Below are 21,462 nucleotides of genomic sequence, written 5' to 3'. Positions count from 1 at the left end.
GTAGGGAGCAGATTGCCCAGGGAAGGGATCTGGAATGTTACTGGAGTGGAAGCAGCTGAGGGTATGTTTGACAGGGAAGGAATCACTTCTGGGGTCTTTCATAGATTGGGTCAATGCACTCATAGGTAAGCAAGAAAGCTAAGATGGAGTAGTTTAGAAGAGGGAAAACATTCAGGCCAAGGCACTGCCCACATGGGAGACCTGGGCTGGGCTCAATAGCATCACCTACCACTCACTGGAGCTCACAAAAGCTGGGGCTGGGGTGCATGCCTGGCTGGGCCAGGCCACAGTATCCACCTGTTAGTGTTGGAGCAGAAAGTGGACCACATCGGGCTTGGCCACAGCACCCCCAGAACACAAGAGAACTGGATCTGGGGGCAGATTCTGTAGATTTGTGGACTCACTTTTGTGGAACTGCAGTACCCACCAGTGATTGTCTGAACCACAGAACTCGCCTGACAATAACCCACCTGACACTCATGGGAGTTAGAGCTAGAAGGCCAGGTGGGACCAGGCTGCAGTATCCACTAGCACATGCAAGGGCCAAGACCGAGGGAAGACCACGCCCAGCAGGGCTGCTGACCCCCCCCCTCTCCATCATGCACAAGATACAGGGCTGTGAGTAGGCCTGGTAGGGGAACTCTCAACATTTGTGTGGGCCAGGTCTGGGGACAGAAAGGGCTGGACCAGGCCTTAGCACCTGCTGGCATGTGCAAAAGCCAGGACAAGGTATGGGTCATGCCAGGCTGAGCTGGTCTGCAACATCCACCAGAGAGAGCTAAGACTGCAGGAGGGCCATACCAAGCTGGGTCAAAGCACCCTCTGGTGCTCACAAGAGCCAGAATGGGTGTGGTACAGGCCAGGCTACACCACAGCACCTGCCGACTCACATGAGAGCCAGCTCTGGAGGTGGACTATCCTGTAGCACTCATCAACGAGAGCAAGAATGAGTGCAGGCCAATTGGGCTAGGTCACGGTACCCACCAGTGAGTGCCAGGACTGAGGGTTGGCTATATCAGTATGGGCAGCACCACCCAACAGCACATACAAGATCCACTGCTAGGAGCAGGCCTGGTAGGATAACTTGGGAAACTCTCCTGCTAGGCTCAGCCCCCACTGGTGAGCAAGAGTCAAGGCAGGGAGCAGGCTAAACCAGGCTAGGCTATAGTACTTGTCATATGTGTGAGATGGATCTGGGGTGGTCTAGGCAGGATCACTGGCACAATTAAGAGCCAGGACAGGGTGCAGACCAGGCCAGGATGGCTCACAACACCCACCCCAGTTCATGTGAGGACTGGGGGTGGGTCAGGCTGTGATAGGCTGCTGCACCTATCAGCAAGAGCTGAGACTGGGAGCGGGCTAGGCTGAACCAAGCAGTAGCACTTACTCATGATGCTGAGACTGGGGATGGCCATCTCAGACTAGGCCAAAACACTGGCACACACAAGACTCAGGGCTGGGAGTGGTCCTGGTAAGTGAACTTTGGGGATTCCCTTTCTGGGCTGCTGTTTCTACTAATAAGTGTGAAAGCTGGGACTGGGGATGGGCCACGCTGGTGGTGGGCTAGGCTGGGCTGGGCTTCGGCACCTGCTGGCATGTATGAGAGCCAGAACTGGTGTAGGCCAACAAAGATAGGTCACAGCACCAGCTGGCAAATGCTGGTACTGGGTGTGAGTCATGTCAGGCTGGACCACAGTATCCCATGGCAGGCACAAGATCCAGGGCTGGGAAGATGCCTGGAAGGGGAACTGTGGGCCCTCTCCTGCTAGGCTCTACCTACTGCTAATAAGCACAAGAACCATGGTTGGCAGCAGGCTAGCCTAGACAAGGTGGAGGCACCTATCAGCAAACGTGAGGGATGGTTCTGGGGCAGGTCGGGCTGAGCAAGGTTGCGGCACCTGTGGGTGTGCACAAGTCAGATGGGATGTGGGCTGAGCTAGGCTGCAGTAGAGGCTGGCATGCACAAAAACAGGGCTAGTAGCAGGCCTGCTAGTGGTTTTGGGGGGTCACCCTAAGCCACAGCACCCACTGGTATGCATGAGGACTGGGTCTGTGGTGAACTGGACCACAGCATCATCCGTTCAAGCAAGATATGGGGCTGAGGCAGAACTGACCACACTGTATCCACTGGTGTGTGTGTTGGTAGGTGTAAGTAACAGATATCACCTGAGCCTGTGCTAGCTGGTGCACATAAGTCTGAGGTTACCCCCCGACTAGACCACTGAACCCAGATTCTAGTCACAGCGAAAAAAATCACAGGATTTTAAAGTCCGACCTTGGAGTGCATGTATCAGGACTGGGCCTCCACATTCGCAGTGAACAAAATGTCCAGATGCACACGGGAAACATGACAGCCAGCTCATCTGGCCAGCAGGGGATACTGAGTGGCTGGTCAGAAGATGGAACGCAGAATAGGTTAGACAATTTTGGCCAAGCTTTGCAGCATGTTCCTGAGTGTGTGGATGCATAAGGTGAACTTTTCAACCAATGAATAGATCTTGGAAACATTTTCTCAACCCTGGAGCAAAGAAGCCAACAATGTCTCAGGGCTATAGAGACCATTTAAGTAATACACTTGCAAAATTCTTTCCCGCATTGAGGTCTCTGGCGCATCATCTAGGGACCGTCCCCCATCTCCCTGCACTGATGTAGCTTGGCAGCAAGAAGCAGTCCTCTCCCCTTCCTCCCCTGCAGACACAGGAGGAAAAGACTGAAATATGTCCTGCCCACCACCTTCCTCCAAGCCTGACCCTCCCTACCCTAATCAAAGGCCCACATCTGCATGCATCCCTCTCAACTATGTAAACAATATTAAAAATAAAAATTTTTAAATCTATTCTTCCTGGCCACCGAGTAGCCTGGCTGACCCCAAAATTCAGGGCTGGTCATTTCACTCTTTCAAATCCTCCTCCATTCCATCTCACTTATAACACATCCCTGATACTGTCTTTCCTTGGTTATATTTTCTAATAAAATAGTCTATTTTTATTGGAACATTGATATGCAAACCTAAATCACATTGATAACTATGTGGAAGTTAAGTGCTTATGCACTGTCTTAAATGCCCAGTGGCTCTCAGTGCTGCTGACACGTCAGGAAACCAGTACCTTAGACCAACAGTGTAAGCCACACCCACCAGGTAGCAGGCAGGACATGCACGCTGCACCAAACTAGGTCCTCAGAACAGGGTGTACTGCTGGCCCACTGACGCCTAGGAAGATCACCTGGGATACAGACACTATGCAGCTGATCCACCTAGGCAGGTAACTACACCTGCCTCCCCTAGACATCTTTCCTATTGTAGTAGACTGCAGGCCTCTAAGAGAACTCATAGAAGTCTGTCAGGCAGGATTCCTGCATCCTTCAGATGCACTGAGAATCTATCCCAGGTCCAGGACTATTTCTTGGATAAGTGTAGCGCTGAATTGCAGCCACCAGCCCAACTGTACACTTCTGGGATGGTCATGCACCAAAGGACTCAGGAAAACATCCTGCAGGTGGATCTGCCCCTAGGCCCTTCTGAACATCCTAGGTGCCTTGTGATGACTCTTTATAGAGACCCTTTGATTCTATGGAAGCACTCTTGTGGCTGCACATGCTCCCTGAGAACATATGCATGCACACAGTTTTCTGGGGAGAGGGTCTCATGGCTTTCATCGCATTATTTTCAATTTTAGCTTATGGTCGCAGGACCCAAACAAAGCAACTGGACTAGCCTCTGGTCACAAAGAGAGAAAGAGAGCCACTCAAGGGAATAATTATTGGCTCCAGACAGAGCCCCTAAGAACCTGGTCTAAACAGATTGCTCCCACGAGCACCTGCAGGGAGGAGGGGCTGCTGACAGGCACTCTCCCATACAAAAAGGCCAAGGTGTCCCTGAATTCTAAATTATCCTTGATCTTACAGAGAGCAGGCAGGCATGCAACTGGCCCAAAGAACCAACTAGAAAATGGCATCTGTGTCCTGGCAGGACCACATCAAGTGTTACTCTACCCACATTCACTGCGGCATCCTGCTTGTGAGGTTGAATGTACTCTCTGGATTAAGGTTTTCCCTCTCCCAACTGACAATCTTTACTAAGGGTGTTCTTTCAGGGCCAGTGCTATAGTGTAGCATGTTAAGCCTCCACCTGCAGCGATAGCATCCCATATGGACACTGGTTTGAGTTCTAACTGCTCCACTTCTGATCTACCACCCTGCTAGTGGCCTGAGAAGGCAGCAGATGGCCTAACTCCTTGGACCCCTGCACCCACTTCCCTGCACCCACGTGGGAGGCCGGGAGGAAGCTCCTGGTTCCAGCCTTCAGTTAACCCCAGCTCTGGATGTAGCGACCATCTGGGGAGTGAACCACCAGATAGAAGATCTCTGTCCCCTTCTCTCTATTGTAACTCTGTCTTTTGAATAAAATAATCCTTAAAATATTCTATGAATCAATGGTGAAAAGTCACTCCTTCAAATATGCCAACAATCTGATCAAAACAACACAGTTTTCCCTTTTATCCTTAGCTCTAGTATTATCCAAAAACCAACCCCATACAACTGTTCCATCCAAATTTCTTTTCAAAGAAAAACAAGGCTGAACCATCCTGTCATGCAACAACTGCTTTCTCACACATTGCAATTCTGTGATTACCACCTTTTATTAGTTGTCAGCTGCTTAGGAGAAATGTCTAAATACACAAATATTTTGCTTTTTGACCAAGCAAACCAGCAAGAAGACTTAAGAGCTAAACCATGAAGTTAAGTTTTCCTTACTAGCCAGAATCCTTTTACCCGATACCAGAAAACTCCATTCTCATCTAGCCTCGCTGCTCACCATGAAGAACTGACAGGAACATTCAGGTAACCTTGGACAGAAAGGGAGTGGAAAGATTGGGAGACACTGAGCCTCCTCATGAAGAGGGAAGAAAGAACATCACAAAATAGACAAGGGTCAGGGCCCAGCACAGTAGCCTGGAGGCTAAAGTCCTCACCTTGAACATGCTGGGATCCCATACAGGCGCTGGTTCATGTCCCAGCAGCCCTACTTCCTGTCCAGCTCCCTGCCTGTGGCCTGGGAAAGCAGTCGAAGACGGCCCAAAGCCTTGGGACCCTGCACCCGTGTGGGAGACCCGGAAGAGGCTCCTGGCTTTGGATTGGCTCAGCTCTGGTCAGGTGACCATTTGGAGAGTGAACCAGTAGATGGTCTCTCTCTCTCTCTACCCCTCCCCATCTGCCTCCAGTCCTCCCCCCTTACCTCCCTACCTCTTTCTCTCTGTAAATCTGCCTTTCAAAAAAAATAAATAAAGCTTTATACATGGATAGCACCACCTTTCTGGGTGAATATGTTGCTCTTTTCCCCATCAGACCTCACACAGGTCCTAGCAATAGTAATCACACATGTCCCAGCCACCTTCACATACTCACAGAACATATTCATAACAAATTTAGGTTTCCAATCCTGGAATTATGTCAAATCACCTACATTGTGACCATGTAAGAACAGAATAGGGGTGAATATGGGTGGTGTTTGGCCTACCAGTTAAGATACCAGTTAAGATGGGGCCCGGCGGCGTGGCCTAGAGGCTAAAGTCCTCACCTTGAACGCGCCGACATCCCATATAGGTGCCGGTTCTAGTCCCGGCAGCTCCACTTCCCATCCAGCTCCCTGCTTGTGACCTGGGAAAGCAGTTGAGGACAGCCCAAAGCCTTGGGACCCTGCACCCGCGTGGGAGACCCGGAAGAGGTTCCTGGTTCCCGGCATCGGATCGGCGTGCACAGGCCCACTGCGGCTCACTTGGGGAGTGAAACATTGGATGGAAGATCTTCCTCTCTGTCTCTCCTCCTCTCTGTATATCCGGCTCTCCAATAATAATAAATCTTTAAAAAAAAAAAGATACCAGTTAAGATGTCCATATCAAACACTAGACTTACCTGGGTTTTATTTCCAAATGTGACTCCTGACTCTGGCTTCCTGCTAATGCAGGCCATGGGAGGCAACAGCGCTGGTTCAAGTGATTGGGCTCATGCCACACACGTGGTAGTCCCAGTTGAGTTCCTGGCTGCTGGCTCCTGGCTTTGAAATGGCTCAGCCTTCACCATCATATTTGCAGAGTAAATCAGAAGATGGAGTGGGTAGATGTATGTCTGACGCTCAGTAAAAAACAAGCCAAACAAAACCAGAATAAGCTTTGTAAAAACACTGCATGTTTTAATCCAAGAAATGAATAATGCACAAGCCACCCAGAGCAGGTGCCCACAGCTCATTCCACACAATCGACCACACTCGCAGCAGAGGCTCAGTCCCTGCAGTTACTTTGCCCAGTGCTTCCCAAGGTGCTCCTTCAGCTGAGGGATGGAAGGCAGCAGCTGCTGGCACTCATGACAGCGCAGGGGCAGCTTCAAGAGCTCCGCTGCGCCATCCTGGACAGTCACTTTGCCAGCCTCTTGTACCATCTCGATCACAGCTGTAGGTGAGGAAGAAAAGTTCAGAGCCCAGCTACTCCAGAGAGTCAATATGAGACAGCACAAACAGAAGGTGTGTCTCCAATTAATACATGTCAGGTACTTGAAAAGCCAGCTTGAGGCAAAACTTCCCACCAGAAAGATGGGTTTCATTTGATTCTAAATCTGACTAACCTACCTTTGAGGTAATATACTCCTGCAGGACACATTCTAAGCAATTCACATTACTCTGTTAAGGGCTATCACAGTGGATACTCCTGGCTGGCACCTGGTAAAAGGTGGCTGTAATTGTCAACATCCCAAAACACTGAAGTTTCACAGCAGACAATCAAGCAATGCTTCCTTCTACACACACACAGCCTCCCCTGCCCTGTTAATTAACTGTTCCTAACCGGAAGCAGCTGCCATGCTCCTGTCCCACTTAGGGTAAACCAAATTACTGCTCAGAGCTTTCTCATCCACGATCTCCAATAACTCTCATGACAACGTTAAGTCCCCTGTTGTTACAACAGAATACTTTTGACTCCCGAAAAAAAATTATCTAGACACCTAAGAAAGCTGCTTGCAGCACAGTGGTAATTATACTAGAATCCAAAAAATTTAATTTCCTTCCATGGGGATGTCTTTATAAAGAACACAAAGTTGTCCACGAGTTTCAGTTGTTCACAATGGAATCAAATATAAGAACAGTTCAGAAAATGTAACAAACATGAAAAGCAAAGAACACTGTTACCTTGTGATTCCAGGAAATATTCTGTATTAAAAGAATTCCAATGTTTTTTATTTTTCAGGCAAGGAGAATCAAAATCCTGGCTGATCACATGAAGGTGTACATGGCTAGTTGGAAGAAAAAAACAAACTGATCGTTAAAGTTAATAAGAGCTATAAGGTTTACCCAAACAACCTAAGTGTTCACCAACTGATGAATAAATGAAGTATATATAAACAACAGAATACTGTTCAGCCATTTAAAAAGGATGGAATCCTACGACTTGGGACAACATGGATGGAACTAGAGGCTGTTACTTCAATGAAGTCATTCAGGCACTAACGGCAAATGCCAGCTCATCTCACTCGCATGTGGCAACTAAGGCAGGTGATCCCACAGCAGTTCAGAGCAGAAAATGGCTACCCAAGGCTAGGAGGGACAGCAGAGGGTGGGATGTGTTGGTCAGTGGGTACTGAGTTTCAGTCAGGTAAGAGAAATAAACTTTGTTCTATTGCATAGGATGGTGACTATAGTCATAGGCAACAATAATGTATTTTATAATTCAGAAAAGCAAGAACAAAGGATTATGATAATTTCCTTTACCACAAAGAAATGATCAATGTTTGAGAAGACAAGTAATGCTTACTCTGCTTTGAACATAATACATGCATAAATGTATCAAAACACCACATGAAACCCCATAAATAGGTACAATTTTATGTGTCAACTTAAAAAATAAATGTAAAAACTAAGAGTTAGGGTCCAGTGGCGTGGCTTAGCGGCTAAAGTCCTCACCTTGAACGTGCCGACATCCCATATGGGTGCCGGTTCTAATCCCGCCAGCTCCACTTCCCATCCAGCTCCCTGCTTGTGGCCTGGCAAAGCAGTTGAAGATGGCCCAATGCTTTGGGACACTGCACCCATGTGGGAGACCCGGAAGAGGTTCCTGGTTCCCGGCATAGGATCAGTGCAGCACCGGCCGTTGCGGCTCACTTGGGGAGTGAATCATCGGACGGAAGATCTTCCTCTCTGTCTCTCCTCCTCTCTGTATATCTGATTTTGTAATAAAAATAAATAAATCTTTAAAAAAAAAAACTAAGATTTAACCAAAATAACAAACAGAAAAGTATGGTACATAAAGTACTGATAGCACAACTATTTATTTCAATTTATTCATTTCATTAAAAATATTTAAAGCTAAAAAATATCTTCTAGGGTCAAGGCGCTGGAAATTTAGCACTGAACAAAATGTGAAGAGCATCTGTCCTTACAGAAATTATGTTCTAATGAGGGAAGACAAATAATAAATAAACAAACAAGAACAATTCAAATAGGTAATCATGCTAAGAAAAAGTAAAAGTGGGAACAAGACAGCATATACTGGAGTAGAGGCTGAATCCTTAGCTTGCACTCAGGCAAGGCCTTTCCCAGGCTGAGACCTGGGCAGAGAAAGCAGACAACACAGCCAGGTTTGGGGAGGAAAGCCTGAGGGAGTATGGAGGCCAAGAGCAAGGGTTCTGAAAAGACAACACCTAGTGCACTCAAGGAACAGAAAGTAACCTGGCTGGAACTGTCCGAGCCAAGGAGCCGAGACCAGCAGCAGCCAACCAAATCAGAAAGAGTCCTTTAGGCCAGTTAGGAGTTTGCATTTCATTCTGATTCTCCTGGGAAGCCATGGCCCAGCTGCTCCACTTCCCATCCAGCTCCCTGCTTGTGGCCTGGGAAGAAAATAGGACGGCCCAAAGTCTTGGGCCCCTGCACCCATGTGGGAGACCTGGAAGAGGCCCCAGACAGCTGGCTTCAGGTCGGCTCAGCTTCAGCCACTGTAGCCATTTGGGGAGTGAACCAATGCATGGAAGATCTTTCTCTCTCTCTCCTTCTAACTCTGCCTTTCAATAAAAGTAAATAAATCTTCAAATAAATAAATCTTTAAAAACAAACAAACAACAACAACAAAAAAAAACCTCCCTAAAGGCATTCATCAGTTACAAAGAGAAAAATATTGTGGAATTTTGTGGAAGATTGTGGAAACCTGACAGAAATCATCTTTAAAAAAATGGTTAAGGTTAACATCACAAACAAGTCATCTCAGTATTAGTAACTTCCAGTATGTCCGGGAAAGAAACAGTCACTTCTGTGGTATTTTGGCATTCACAATAAAAAAGGGAGGGAGGAGGGCACTGTTTTCTTTTTTTTAAGATTTATTTATTTTTATTGGAAAGGCAGATACACAGAGAGGAGGAGACACAGAGAAGATCTTCCATTCGATGATTCACTCCCCAAGTGACTGCAATGGCCAATGCTGCCCCGATCCGATGCCGGGAGCTTCTTCCAGGTCTCCCACGTGGGTGCAGGTCCCAAAGCTTTGGGCCGTCCTTGACTGCTTTCCCAGGCCACAAGCAGGGAGCTGGATGGGAAGTGGAGCAGCCGGGACTAGAACCGGCGCCCATATGGGATCCTGGTGCATTCAAGGTGAGGACTTTAGCCTCTAGGCCATGGCGCCAGGCCCCATGGGGGGGGGGGCACTGTCTTAATCTAATCATAAATAATGTCAGACAAACCCAAATTTGGGGGACAACGTTTGATACAGAAGTTGAGATGTCATTCAGAATGCCCAGAACACATATCAAAAATGCCTGGGTTAGAGTCAGTGCCATAGCCTGGCAAGGTAAGCCTCTGCCTGCAGTGCAGGCATTCCACATGTTCAAGCCAGTTGAAGTCCCGGTTGCTCCACTTCCAATCCAGCTCCCTCCATGGAACCCAAGAAAGCAGCAGATGGCAGCTCAAGTTCTTGTACCCCTGCACCCACATGGGAGACCCAAAGGATAATCTTTGACCCCTGGTTCCTGGTTTTGGATCAGCTCAGCTCTGGACATTGAGGCCATCTGAGTAGTAAATGCGCATGCTCGCTTGCTCGCTCTCTCTCTTTCTCGTTCTCTCTGTGCAACTTTTTCTTTCAAATAAAAATAAATCTTACAAAAAGGAGTGCCCAGGTTCTAGTCCCAGTTCTTGGTTGAGTCCAGCTTCCTAAAAGGGTGTACCCAAGAGGGACGCAGGTAAAGGCTCAAGTGGCTCCCTGCCACATGTGCAGAACTGAGTTGAGTTCCTGTTCTCCATTTCAGCTCTGCCCAGTCCTAGCTACTGTATGCATTTGGGAAATGAAATGGTGGATGGGAAATCTGACTCTCTCTGCATTTCAAATAAAAAAAAAGTTATGGAAATGAAAAAGAGAGCACAATTCCATTTATATGAAGCTATAAAATCAAGAGGAACACTATCTCCGCTAAAAGAATTTAGATGGGGCCAGCATTGTGGCATGGCATGTAAAGTCGCCGATTGCAATACTGGCTTCCCATATGCATAGCAGTTAATGTCCTAGCTGTCCCACTCCTGATCCACCTCCCTGCTAGTGTGCCAGAAAAAAACAGTGGCAAATGGCATGAGAACTTGGGGACCCACCACTCACTTGGGAGATCTGGAAGAAATTCCTGAATCCTGGCTTTGGCTTGGCCCAGCCCTAGCCACTGCAGCCATCTGGGGTGAGAACCAGCAGATGGAAGGCTTCCCGCTCTTTCTCTCTCTGCATCTGCATCCCGTATCCCCCCGACACATATTCTGTAACTGCATTTAAAATAAATCTTTAAAAAAAAGATCTTCCCCTCTGTCTCTCCTCTCTGTAAATCTGCCAGCTTTCCAATAAAAATAAATAAATCTTTAAAAAAGAAACTAAATACATACAACTTTTATAACAATGTCTTGGTACTATAGTTCTTATTATTATTAATCTATTATTGTGCTTAATTTTAAAGTTGAAATTTATCAGAGGTATGTACATATTTTGTAAAAGAATATATTTCAGCTTCAGTAATTTCAAGCACTCCCTTCAGAGCCTTGAAACACATCCCTCGGGCCCGGCGGCGTGGCCTAGCGGCTAAAGTCCTCGCCTTGAAAGCCCCGGGATCCCATATGGGCGCCGGTTCTAATCCCGGCAGCTCCACTTCCCATCCAGCTCCCTGCTTGTGGCCTGGGAAAGCAGTCGAGGACGGTCCAAGGCTTTGGGACACTGCACCCACGTGGGAGACCCAGAAGAGGTTCCTGGTTCCCGGCTTCAGATCGGCGCGCACCGGCCCGTTGCGGCTCACTTGGGGAGTGAATCATCGGACGGAAGATCTTCCTCTCTGTCTCTCCTCTGTATATATCTGGCTGTAATAAAATGAGTAAATCTTTAAAAAAAAAAAAAACAAAACAAAACAAAAAAAAAACACATCCCTCACAGACTCACAGATGAGGGAAGACGATACTCCATCCAGACAGGAGGGGCCACTGGGTGAACAGGAATTATTATTTAACACATACAGAGTTTCATTTTGAGGAAATGAAAAACGTGCTGGAGAAGGATGGTTGCACAACAATGCGAAGATGCTTAATGCATATTTGACCACCATTTTAAAAATAAGGTAAAAATTCTGGAATCAGTCTCCTTATCCTACTGTGCAGGTCAAACAAACTATGGAGATCTGCCTTGCATGCATTCTTTGAAAAAAGAGTCACTATTCCTTCCCAAACCCTTCCAGGTCTAAGCCAGAGGACCAGATTCCATACCGCACTCTCATTTTACCTTCAGTCTTAGTTTTACTAAGCTGTCATTAAGGAAGCCTGTGGTGTTTTGTTCCCATCACAGCAACAGTCCTTAAGTATTTCTGTGTTGCAGATGCTTTTGAAAACTGTGATGAAAGCCACTGACTGCAGGTCCTCATCTGAGGGGAACGCAGCTGCTTCGTCTTGCTCCTATTTGAGGTCCTAAAAGCTCTGAATTTTGAGAACAAAGGATCCTAAGGAACTTAATTACAGGCAGAGTAGGTTTCTAGGTGGGTCTAGCTAGAGGTGAAGGCTCAGCCCTTCACCCTTGGCTCCATCCCAGCCTACTGCCCCTGGGGGTCTCAGGGCTGTCAGCACACTCAGCAGGCCCAGGCTCCAGCTCTCTGAACAACTGGACAGAAATGGAAGCACCAGCACCACCCAAAACTTACCTCATGCTGGGAATGGCATGGTAGCCCAGTCGGAATCGGAGCTTACTGGACCCTGCAAAATCTGCAATCATCTTTTCTCCCACGGTATGCATATGCTTGAGGAGTTCAAGGTGTTCACTGGTCACAGCCTTCAGACTGGAAATGGAGGTCCACGGCAAGACCAGCCAGTGGTAACGGGCCTTGGGGTATTTATCCTTAATCACTACCACTTGCTCATCTTTGTACACCTAGCAGAGGGACACAAGGAAACAGACATCTACTGAGAAGTTTCTGTGTGCCAGGTGCTGCCATACTCATTAAGTCACTTAGTTCCCAACACAGTCTTCTGCAAAAGGTTTTAGTATCACAACTTTGAGAGATGAGAGCACTGAGACTGAGACAAATCAAGCATCTTGTCACATAGGCATCAGATGATAAATCTAGGATTCTAACCAAGATCTAGAATCAGCAGGGGAGGAGATTGGTGCTGTGGCACAGTGAAGAAAGCTGCTGCCTTAAGCACTAACAACCCCATATGGGCACCAGCTCAAGTCTAGCTCCCTGCTAACCTGTCTGGGAAAGCAATGGATAATGGCTTAAATCCTTGGGCTCCACCACCCACATGGGAGATCTAGAGAAAGAAGCTTCATGCTCCTGGCTTCAGATCGACCCAGTTTTAGCTATCATGGCCATTTGGGAAGTGACCCAAAGGGTGGAAGATCCATCTCTCCCTCCAACTCTCTTTCAAAAAACAAAACAAAAAAAAAGCAGCTGTAGGAGAGAGGTTGGAATTGTGGCATAGCATGGAAAGCTACTGCCTGTGATGCTGGCTTCTCATATGGGTGCCAGTTGGAGTCCCAGTTGCTCCATTTCTGATCCAACTCCCTGCTAATAGTCAAGGAAAAGCAGCAGAAGATAGTCCAAGTACTTTGGTTTCTTCCACCCATACGGGAAACACAGTTAAACTCCTGGCTTCAGCCTGCCTGGCCCAGCCTTGGCCGCTGTGGCCATCTGGGGAGTATATCAGTGGATAGAAAAACTCTGTCTCTACTTCACTTTCTGTATAAAAAAAAAAATTGTGGGGAGATACCAACAGTGTGACACGACAGACCAATCAATCATTTTGTAACATCAGGATCCCATATCAAAATACAAGTCCCAATCACTCTACTTCCACTCCAGCTCTCTACTAAAGGCCTCTGAGGGCAGCAGAAGTTGGCCTGAATGTTTGAGTTACTGCCACCCACATGGGAGCCCTGGGTGAAGTTCTGAAGTTCTGAACCCCTGGCTTCAGCCTGGACCAGACCTGGCAAACATAGCCATTTGGGGGATAAACAAGCAGGTTGAGGATCTCTGTCTTCCTCTCAGTTTGTCATTTTGCCTTTCAAATTAATTAATTAATTAAATGAAAAAATCCATGGGGGTGTGATTTTTCCAAGTGGCTCAGGTATTAAGCACAACCCTCATCAGAATCCCTGGGTTTGACTCCCAGCTCCTGATTCCAGCTTCCTGCCAATGCCATAGGAGGCAGCAGTGATGCTAAGTAACTCGGTCTCTGCCACCACACGGGAGACCCTAATTGAAGTTTCAAGTTCTCAGCCTTAGTCTGGCCCAGACTTGGTCACTGAAGGCTTCCAAGGAGTGAACCAATGGATGGAAGCTCTCTGCTTCTCCGTCTCTCCCAGGTTCTCTCAAGTAAATAAATTTAATACTAAAAATTAAATGTAAGGCAGAAGGGATAGTCACCTGAATAACTTAGCTTCTGTTCAAATAATTCTAGTTGCTACCTTTTTGTCAATGGAGAAAACACTTGTTCTCACAAAACAGCCCAACAAAACACATCTCATGCCAATGGACTAACACTTTTTAATATAAAAGTATGATCCATACCCTGTGATCATTTAAAACATAAGATATGTTTAAACTACAAAACTTGATTCTGACCTGCATTTTGGGATCCTGCATTGAAATCTTCAAGCCTTGACTCCAGTGGCCCAGTGAATCCTAAACAAAAACAGGTCATGTAAATTACCAATAATTAAATCTGACACTAGTTAATACTGTGTGATAGCAAAGTCCAACCAAACCTGAAAATAAGGTCATTTTGAGAATTAAACTACACTCTCTTTATTCATTCTATTGCCTCTTAGAGTCATGGAAATATCCACTATCTGCCTGGTTTTGGAGGAGGTGTCTGGATGGAGACCAGAAGAGTCAAGAGTGTGACTCCTATCCTGTCCTCACCTCCCTCTTACACTCCAGCTACTACCCAGTCAAGTGTCTACCTTGAATATGGCACATAAACTACATGACCTACGCTAGGATCCATTTTAATCACTCAGTGGTAAATATGTTGCCATTATTATCCTATCTTCCTTCAAGTGGTATACCTCAGGAATTCAAGAGAAACGCATATAAAGGGACGTTTACCCAAGCAATGTCCAAGCCACAAACAAGTGACTCTTTCATCATGGTGAATAACCCTCATTATGGTTAATAACACTTCACATGTGCCTGAACCTTACAGTATACACAAAACAATTAAGCAGCCATTATATCTCATTTAATCTCCAGGTCACCATCAATCATACTACCCTCACCTTCTTGGTAGATTTATCCTTCACCTTGCTCTTTTTGGGGGGCACAGAGCCATGGCTAGGACTGTTCTCAGGTTCGAGCCCTGCGCCAGGATCAGCTTCCTGGACAGCATCCCTTTCAACAGAATCATTGTTGCCTGATCTCTTTCTCTTCCTGTGTGCTTTTGGTCCAGAGCTCTTTGCCTCTTCCTCAAACTCTACAACATATGGATAACGTTCATTCACCATGCGTAGAACCTGGCCAGGGTACAGCTCCACCTCTTGGTTCTTCCCAATGACGACTGAGTCAATGCTGGTGGGATTGACCCCTACCTATGGAATAAATAATTACAAAATAATTATAACAGGTGCCGGTGTTGTGGCACAGTGTGTTAAGCCACTACCTGCAACACCGGCATCCCATATGAGCACTGGTTTGAATCCCAGCTGCTCGACTTCTAATCCAGCATCCGACAATGTGCCTAGAAAGCAGCAGCAGATGGCCCAGGTGCTTGGGCCTGTTACCCATGTGGGAGACATGGCCATTTTGGAGGCAAATCAGTGGACAGACCATCTCATCCTTTTTCCCTTTCTCTCTCTGTAACTTCACCTTTCAAATAAATAAACCTTTTGAAAAGAAAAGGAAAGAATCAAAATAACAATAACACTATCAGTAACATGACCTACTACCATGCCAACCTCCCACTATGTACCAGGCGCTGTGCTTAACTTTTACCTATATTACTTTGTCACTTCCATGCATTACAGAAAAGCCCTCACTCACTGACACAGTCACACTAAAGTCAACAATATGGGACAGACACTGTAGTGCAATGGGTTAAGCCACCACTTAGGACACCCACATCCTCTATTAGAGTGCTGGTTCTAGTCTCACCTACTCTGCTTTGGACCCAGCTTCCTATTCATGCACACTTTGGGAAACAAATGATGGCTTAAGTGCTTGGTTTCCTGCCAGCCATGTGAGAAACCCAGACAGATCTGGGCTCTCACTTTGGCCCAGCCCAGTTGTGGCTCTTTCAAGCATTTGGGGAATGAACCAACAGATAGAATAGTTTTCTCTTTGAAAGGCAAATGAGGGGCCAGTGTGATGGCTCAACTAGCTATGAAAGGCAAATGAGGGGCCAGTGTGATGGCTCAACTAGCTATGAAAGGCAAATGAGGGGTCAGTGTGATGGCTCAACTAGCTAATCCTTCACCTCCAAGCACCAACATCCCATATAAGTGATGGCTCCCTGTCCTAGATGCTCCACTTCCCATCTAGCTCCCTGCTTCAGCTTCAGAAAGCAGTAGTGAATGGTCCAGAGCCTTGGGACTCTGAACCCATGTGGGAGACCAGGAAGAAATTCCTGGCTTCAAATCAGCTCAGCTCCAGCCCCACTAAAGCCATTCAGGGAGTGAAACAGTGGATGGAAGATCTTTCTCTGTCTCTCCTTCTCTCTGTAAATCTGCCTTTCCAATTAAAATAAATCATTTTTAAGTGTTAAAAAAGAAACAACTGAAAAACAAAGTCAACAGCATAAAAAAGTCAGCAAGTATAAAGTGGAAGCCATGTTAAAAACACACATACCTGCTTCACCTTCACATATCCTTTTTCACATTCTGCTTTCAACTGCACTGAGAGAGAAAGCAAAACGTTAAACACCAAGGTAATAAAAACCAACAACTTGCCCTTGCCTCCCCAAAGGACAATGTAGCCTCATTATCTATGAAGTGCAACTGGACCTGGGAGTACACAGAATATTCAAGAAAAAGGATTGCAGAGACAGAAGAGTCTGAGCTGTGGGAGGCAGCTTTACAGATTTTTTTTTCCTCCAAGGCCTCTGAACAACTGTCTGTTATGCAGATGATTGGGTTCCAAGGTCCACCAACTTCTAAAACCTTCAACTCCTCCCATAAAATGTCCAATGCAGGACCCATATTCTGGCACACAGAGCTACACATTGCTTGCCACGTCAACACCCCCTTTTGGAGCACCAGATGAAGTTCCAGCTGTTTCACTTCTGATCCAGCTCCCTGATAATGTGCCTGGGAAAGCAGTGAGATGCCCAGGTGCCCAGGTCCCTGCCACCCACACAAGGAACCATAATGGGGTTCCTGTTCCTGGCTTCAGCCTAGCCCACATCTGGTTGTTGAAGCCATTTGAGAAGTGAACCAGCAGATGGAAAGAGTGTATGTGCTTTCTTTCTCAACATAACAGACTCTGCCAGCTAGAAAGGGGGGTTCATTTCTCACACAAGTGCTTGCCTTACACTTAAATCAGGCTTCTATTACCAATTTCTATTCACAGATTTATGTGTCATCCTTGTGCAGGGGCCATGCTAATCTTCTCTGTATCCTATCAATTTTAATATGTGCTACCAAAGCGAGCACTTCTATTATCAATTTTCAAAACTACCAGATGCCTTCAACAAAGAAAGAGGTAAAATACATATTCTGAAAAACAGAAGTTCAACCGACCTAGGGAAGAAGCAGTGGAAAGCATCCGAGAAAGAAGACAAAAGAGACAGAACAGACTGAGAACATATGAGCAGAAAGAACATTGAACACAGAGGGGGTTACTTCCATGTCTTTTTGTTTCATTTTGCTGTTTAAAAGATTTATTTATCTGAAAGGCAGAATTAACAGAGGGGAAGAGGCAACAAGATCTTTCACCTGCTGGTTCATTCCCCAAACAATTGTAACAGCTGGAGCTGGGCTAATCCAAAGCCAGGAGCCAGAGCTTCTTTTCAAGGTCTCCCATGTGAGTCCAAGGGCTCAAGGACTTGGGCAATCCTTTCCTGCTTTCCCAGGTGCATTAGGAGGGATTTGGGAGTGGGGCAACCAAGACTTGAACTGGCACCCATATGGGATACCAGTCTCGCAGGTGGCATCTTTACCCACCATGTCACACTAGCTCCTGCTTCCATGTCTGCCTGTGGGTTCAAGCATGGTTCTTCTTCTTCCTCCCCTTAGACTAACTCCAGCAGGAAAAACAATAATCTGCGTTGCAGGCCCCAACTCTCTGAACTACTCGGGGGTCACACTACAGTGAGGAACACAGTAAGGCCCTTTCCCGAGGACAAGGACTCTCACTTCATTAACCTAAGAGAGACGAGACACCCAATGCTCTAGTCTTGGACAGATGCTGCCCTCTGTGTGGGCTCTGTAAGGGATGGCACCACCCTGCAGTTTCCAGCTGAGTCTGGATTTCTTCCATCTCACTGCCCAGTGAGCAATCTCTCCAGGTCAGGCAGAGTGAAGGACTCAGTTCCACTGTCCCTTGATTACAAGTGAAAATTTGGCTGCTCCCAACCCCACCTGACAGGAATGTCACCACATAGGAGAGCAGAATCAGGAATGAATGGGGCCCTGGTGCTGGCTATAAGGTTACTCTCTGAGGCTTGTTTTTGGCAATGTGTTTTCTACCAGTGTTACCCAGGAAGTGGGCATCTCTGTTTATCACTCTCTTACAGAAACACACATGGCAAGCTCCATAATGTCATGACTAGTTACCTTGCTGTCGAGAACATTTCTTGTCAGTAATCTTGGTCTCTGGGCTGCGTCCAATCACAACTGCTTCCAAATGCGGAAGTCTGATTCGCTGGTGCCGGCTGTCCTGCCTCACCAGCCAGCACACCCGCATCGTCGCTCTAGAGACAAAACCAGAGAACCGCTGGGAAAGCTCCACCAACACGAGACTGCACTCAGCAGCACCACACACGTGATTCCCCAGCTGCACAGCTTGAGGCAGGTGACTTCGCCTCCCTCTCCATTCCCCCCTACAAACCCTTGATAATGACAGGACTCAGGAAGCCTCTGCAAGGCTTAAAATGAGATAATGTGGTTAAGTATTTACCTCCCTGGCTGACTCATGTTATGCAATCAAACATTGCTACACACTTACTGATACACTCCATGTGCCGGGCACTGGGGTATCTAATGAAGCTCAAAAGGAAATAAAATATTGTCCCTGTCCCCGAGGGCCTGGACAGATTGAGATGACAATCATCACCATGTAACATGATAAACATTATTCACAAGAGAGTACACAAACATGTAATTACCCAGGAAAAGAACTGACTCTGATGCACAGGGTATTTACCCGGGCTTGTAATGTATGAGGAGCAGGCCCACCAGGCAACTAGGGGCCCAGAAGGAAGGTGTTCCTCAGTTCTTGGTGTCTTTATGTGTGCTGGGTTTCCCTTCCTTAGTTGTTGTAACACGTACTAGTGTTAGAACCACACATTCTGCTCTCATCTGCCAGAGGACTGCCAAATAAATGTGCAAATCCACAATTTCTACTGAGTGAACACAGCACTTTTGCGTAACATACAACTTATGCAAGAGTAGAAATGCTGGTTTTGGGGTGGTCTGTTTCGTTTGAAAAAAAAATTTGGCCATCAGTCAAAAAGAGAGAGGAAAGAAATTCAAAAAAGGTGAGGCCTGAACAAAGACAAAAGTAATGGGAGCAGACAGGAATACAGGCGAGGGGAAACTTGGAGACTCATTTCAGTCCTATCTTCCTTTACTGAATCTTGCCTTTTTCACTCTGTAGATACTGTTATTTTTTTTTTAATTGAATGTTTGTGGCTTAGTACCATTTTTTCAACAGCCTATACTCACCTCATGTCTCTATATCACATTTGGGAGTTTTTAATAATGCCAACTTATTCATTACTGTTACATCTCAGGGGGATCTGTGATCAACAATCTTTGGTGTTACTAGTATAATTGCTTTGGGGTGTCAGGAATCCCACTCTATGACTAACTTAGGGGATACATGCCATGAGTTTACATTGCTCCACTGATTTGCTATCCATACCTCCTGACTGCCCCAAATCCATCCCTATCACCCACCACCACCACATTGGTCTCCCTCTCCCATGGCCTCACTATTCCCAGAGATATAATCCTGAAATTAGATCAGGTAAAAGTTTTTCTCAACCCCAGTGCAATGAAAACACAACGTCTCAGAACTATCAAAACCACTCAAGTAACACCCTCGGAGCATTCTTCCCCACATTGGGGTCTCTAAGATGTCATCAAATGATTGCCCCCATCCCTGGGTGCTGATATAGTGTGACAGCAAGGGACGACTCTCTCCCTTCAGACACAGGGGAATAAAAAGGAATGAACGGGCCCGGCGGCCGTGGCCTAGCGGCTAAAGTCCTCGCCTTGAAAGCCCCGGGATCCCATATGGGCGCCGGTTCTAGTTCCGGCAGCTCCACTTCCCATCCAGCTCCCTGCTTGTGGCCTGGGAAAGCAGTCGAGGACGGCCCAGTGCATTGGGACACTGCACCCGTGTGGGGGACCCGGAAGAGGTTCCTGGTTCCCGGCTTCGGATTGGTGCGTACCGGCCCGTTGCGGCTCACTTGGGGAGTGAATCATCGGATGGAAGATCTTCCTCTCTGTCTCTCCTCCTCTGTGTATATCTGGCTGTAATAAAATGAATAAATCTTTTAAAAAAAAAAAAAAAGGAATGAACTGAGGGACCAGCATGGCAGCCTAGTGGCTAAAATCCTCGCCTTGCATGCGCCAGGATCCCATATGGGTGCAGGTTCTAATCCCAGCAGCCCCATTTCCCATCCAGCTACCTGCTTGTGGCCTGGGAAAGCAGTCGAGTACAGTCCAAAGCCTTGGGACCCTGTACCCAAGTGAGAGACCCAGAGGAGGCTCCTGGCTCCTGGCTTCAGATTAGGACAGCTCTGGCTGTTGCAGCCGCTTGGGGAATGAATCAGCGGACAGAAGATCTTCCTCTCTGTCTCTCCTCCTCTCTGTATACCTGACTTTCCAATATAAAATAATAATAAATCTTTAAAAAAAAGAAAAAAACAAATATTTATCTACCCACATACCTTTGCACCTCAATCCCACCCACCCTAATCAGAGGACACATTGGTATGCGTCCCTCTTGACTATGTAATCAACATCAGTGCTTCCTTCGGCAGCACATATAATAAAACTATGTAATCAACATTAAAAACTTTTAATTAAAAAGATCACTCAATAATACTATAATCACCTCTAAATGTTTAAAGGAAGAATCCCATGTCTCTCACTTGAAATCAAAAACTAGAAAATACTAAGCATAGAGATGCCAAAAGCTGAGGCAGGCCAAAAGCCAAGTTGTGAATACAAATGAAAATGTTACTCCAATGAACGTATGTATAAGAAAGGGAAACAGGGCCAAAGCATTGGCTCAACTGGCTAATCCCCACCTCCAAGTGCCACATCCCATATGTCCTGGCTGCTCCACTACTGATCCAGCTCCCCGCTCGTGGCCTGGCAAAGCAGTTGAAGATGGCCCAAAGCCTTGGGACCCTACACCTGTGTGGGAGGCCAGGAGGAAGCTCCTGGCTTTGGACTGGCTGAGACTTCTTTTTTCTTCTCTCTTTCTTTTTTGAAGATTTTTTTTTATTGGAAGCTTAGATATACAGAGAGGAGGAGAGACAGAGGAAGATCTTACAACATTGATTAACTCCCCAAGCAGCTTCAACAGCCAGAGCTGTGCCGATCCGAAGCCAAGAGCCAGCATCCTCTTCTGGGTCTCCCACACGGGTGCAGGGTTCCAAGGCTTTGGGCTGTCCTCCACTGCTTTCCCAGACCCCAATCAGGTAGCTGGATGGGAAGTGGGGCTGCCGGGATTAGAACCGGCACCCATATGGGATCCCAGCACATGCAAGGTAAACACTTTTAGCCACTAGGCTACCACGCTGGGCCCCAG

At 46.8% G+C, this 21,462-nt stretch overlaps 1 protein-coding gene and 1 non-coding gene across 5 annotated transcripts in view; both read right to left on the bottom strand.

Moving 5' to 3' along the window:
* The window catches only part of APTX (aprataxin), a 77,263-nt gene that overhangs the window by 52,318 nt on the left and 3,483 nt on the right, over positions 1–21,462 (bottom strand). For 3 of the 4 annotated variants that reach the window (XM_036496709.2, XM_058672412.1, XM_012925725.2), the window contains 7 exons: positions 18,252–18,388; positions 16,327–16,373; positions 14,763–15,071; positions 14,107–14,166; positions 12,184–12,410; positions 7,178–7,281; positions 6,165–6,446 (listed from right to left, as the gene is read on the bottom strand). In XM_036496709.2, coding sequence (XP_036352602.2) covers positions 6,292–6,446; positions 7,178–7,281; positions 12,184–12,410; positions 14,107–14,166; positions 14,763–15,071; positions 16,327–16,373; positions 18,252–18,381 — 1,032 coding nt within the window. In that variant the 5' untranslated portion in view covers positions 18,382–18,388 and the 3' untranslated portion in view covers positions 6,165–6,291. Of the gene's footprint in view, positions 1–6,164; positions 6,447–7,177; positions 7,282–12,183; positions 12,411–14,106; positions 14,167–14,762; positions 15,072–16,326; positions 16,374–18,251; positions 18,389–21,462 lie in introns of those variants that run through there. The other variant, XM_058672413.1, reaches the window with a different exon arrangement.
* Positions 17,025–17,127, bottom strand: LOC118759919 (U6 spliceosomal RNA). The gene has a single exon (XR_004996461.1). It is a non-coding gene; the product is annotated as a U6 spliceosomal RNA (small nuclear RNA).

This window comes from Ochotona princeps, chromosome 14 (assembly GCF_030435755.1).
Source record: "Ochotona princeps isolate mOchPri1 chromosome 14, mOchPri1.hap1, whole genome shotgun sequence".
Lineage (NCBI taxonomy): Eukaryota > Metazoa > Chordata > Mammalia > Lagomorpha > Ochotonidae > Ochotona > Ochotona princeps.
This window is presented reverse-complemented; position numbering and strand designations above follow the sequence as displayed.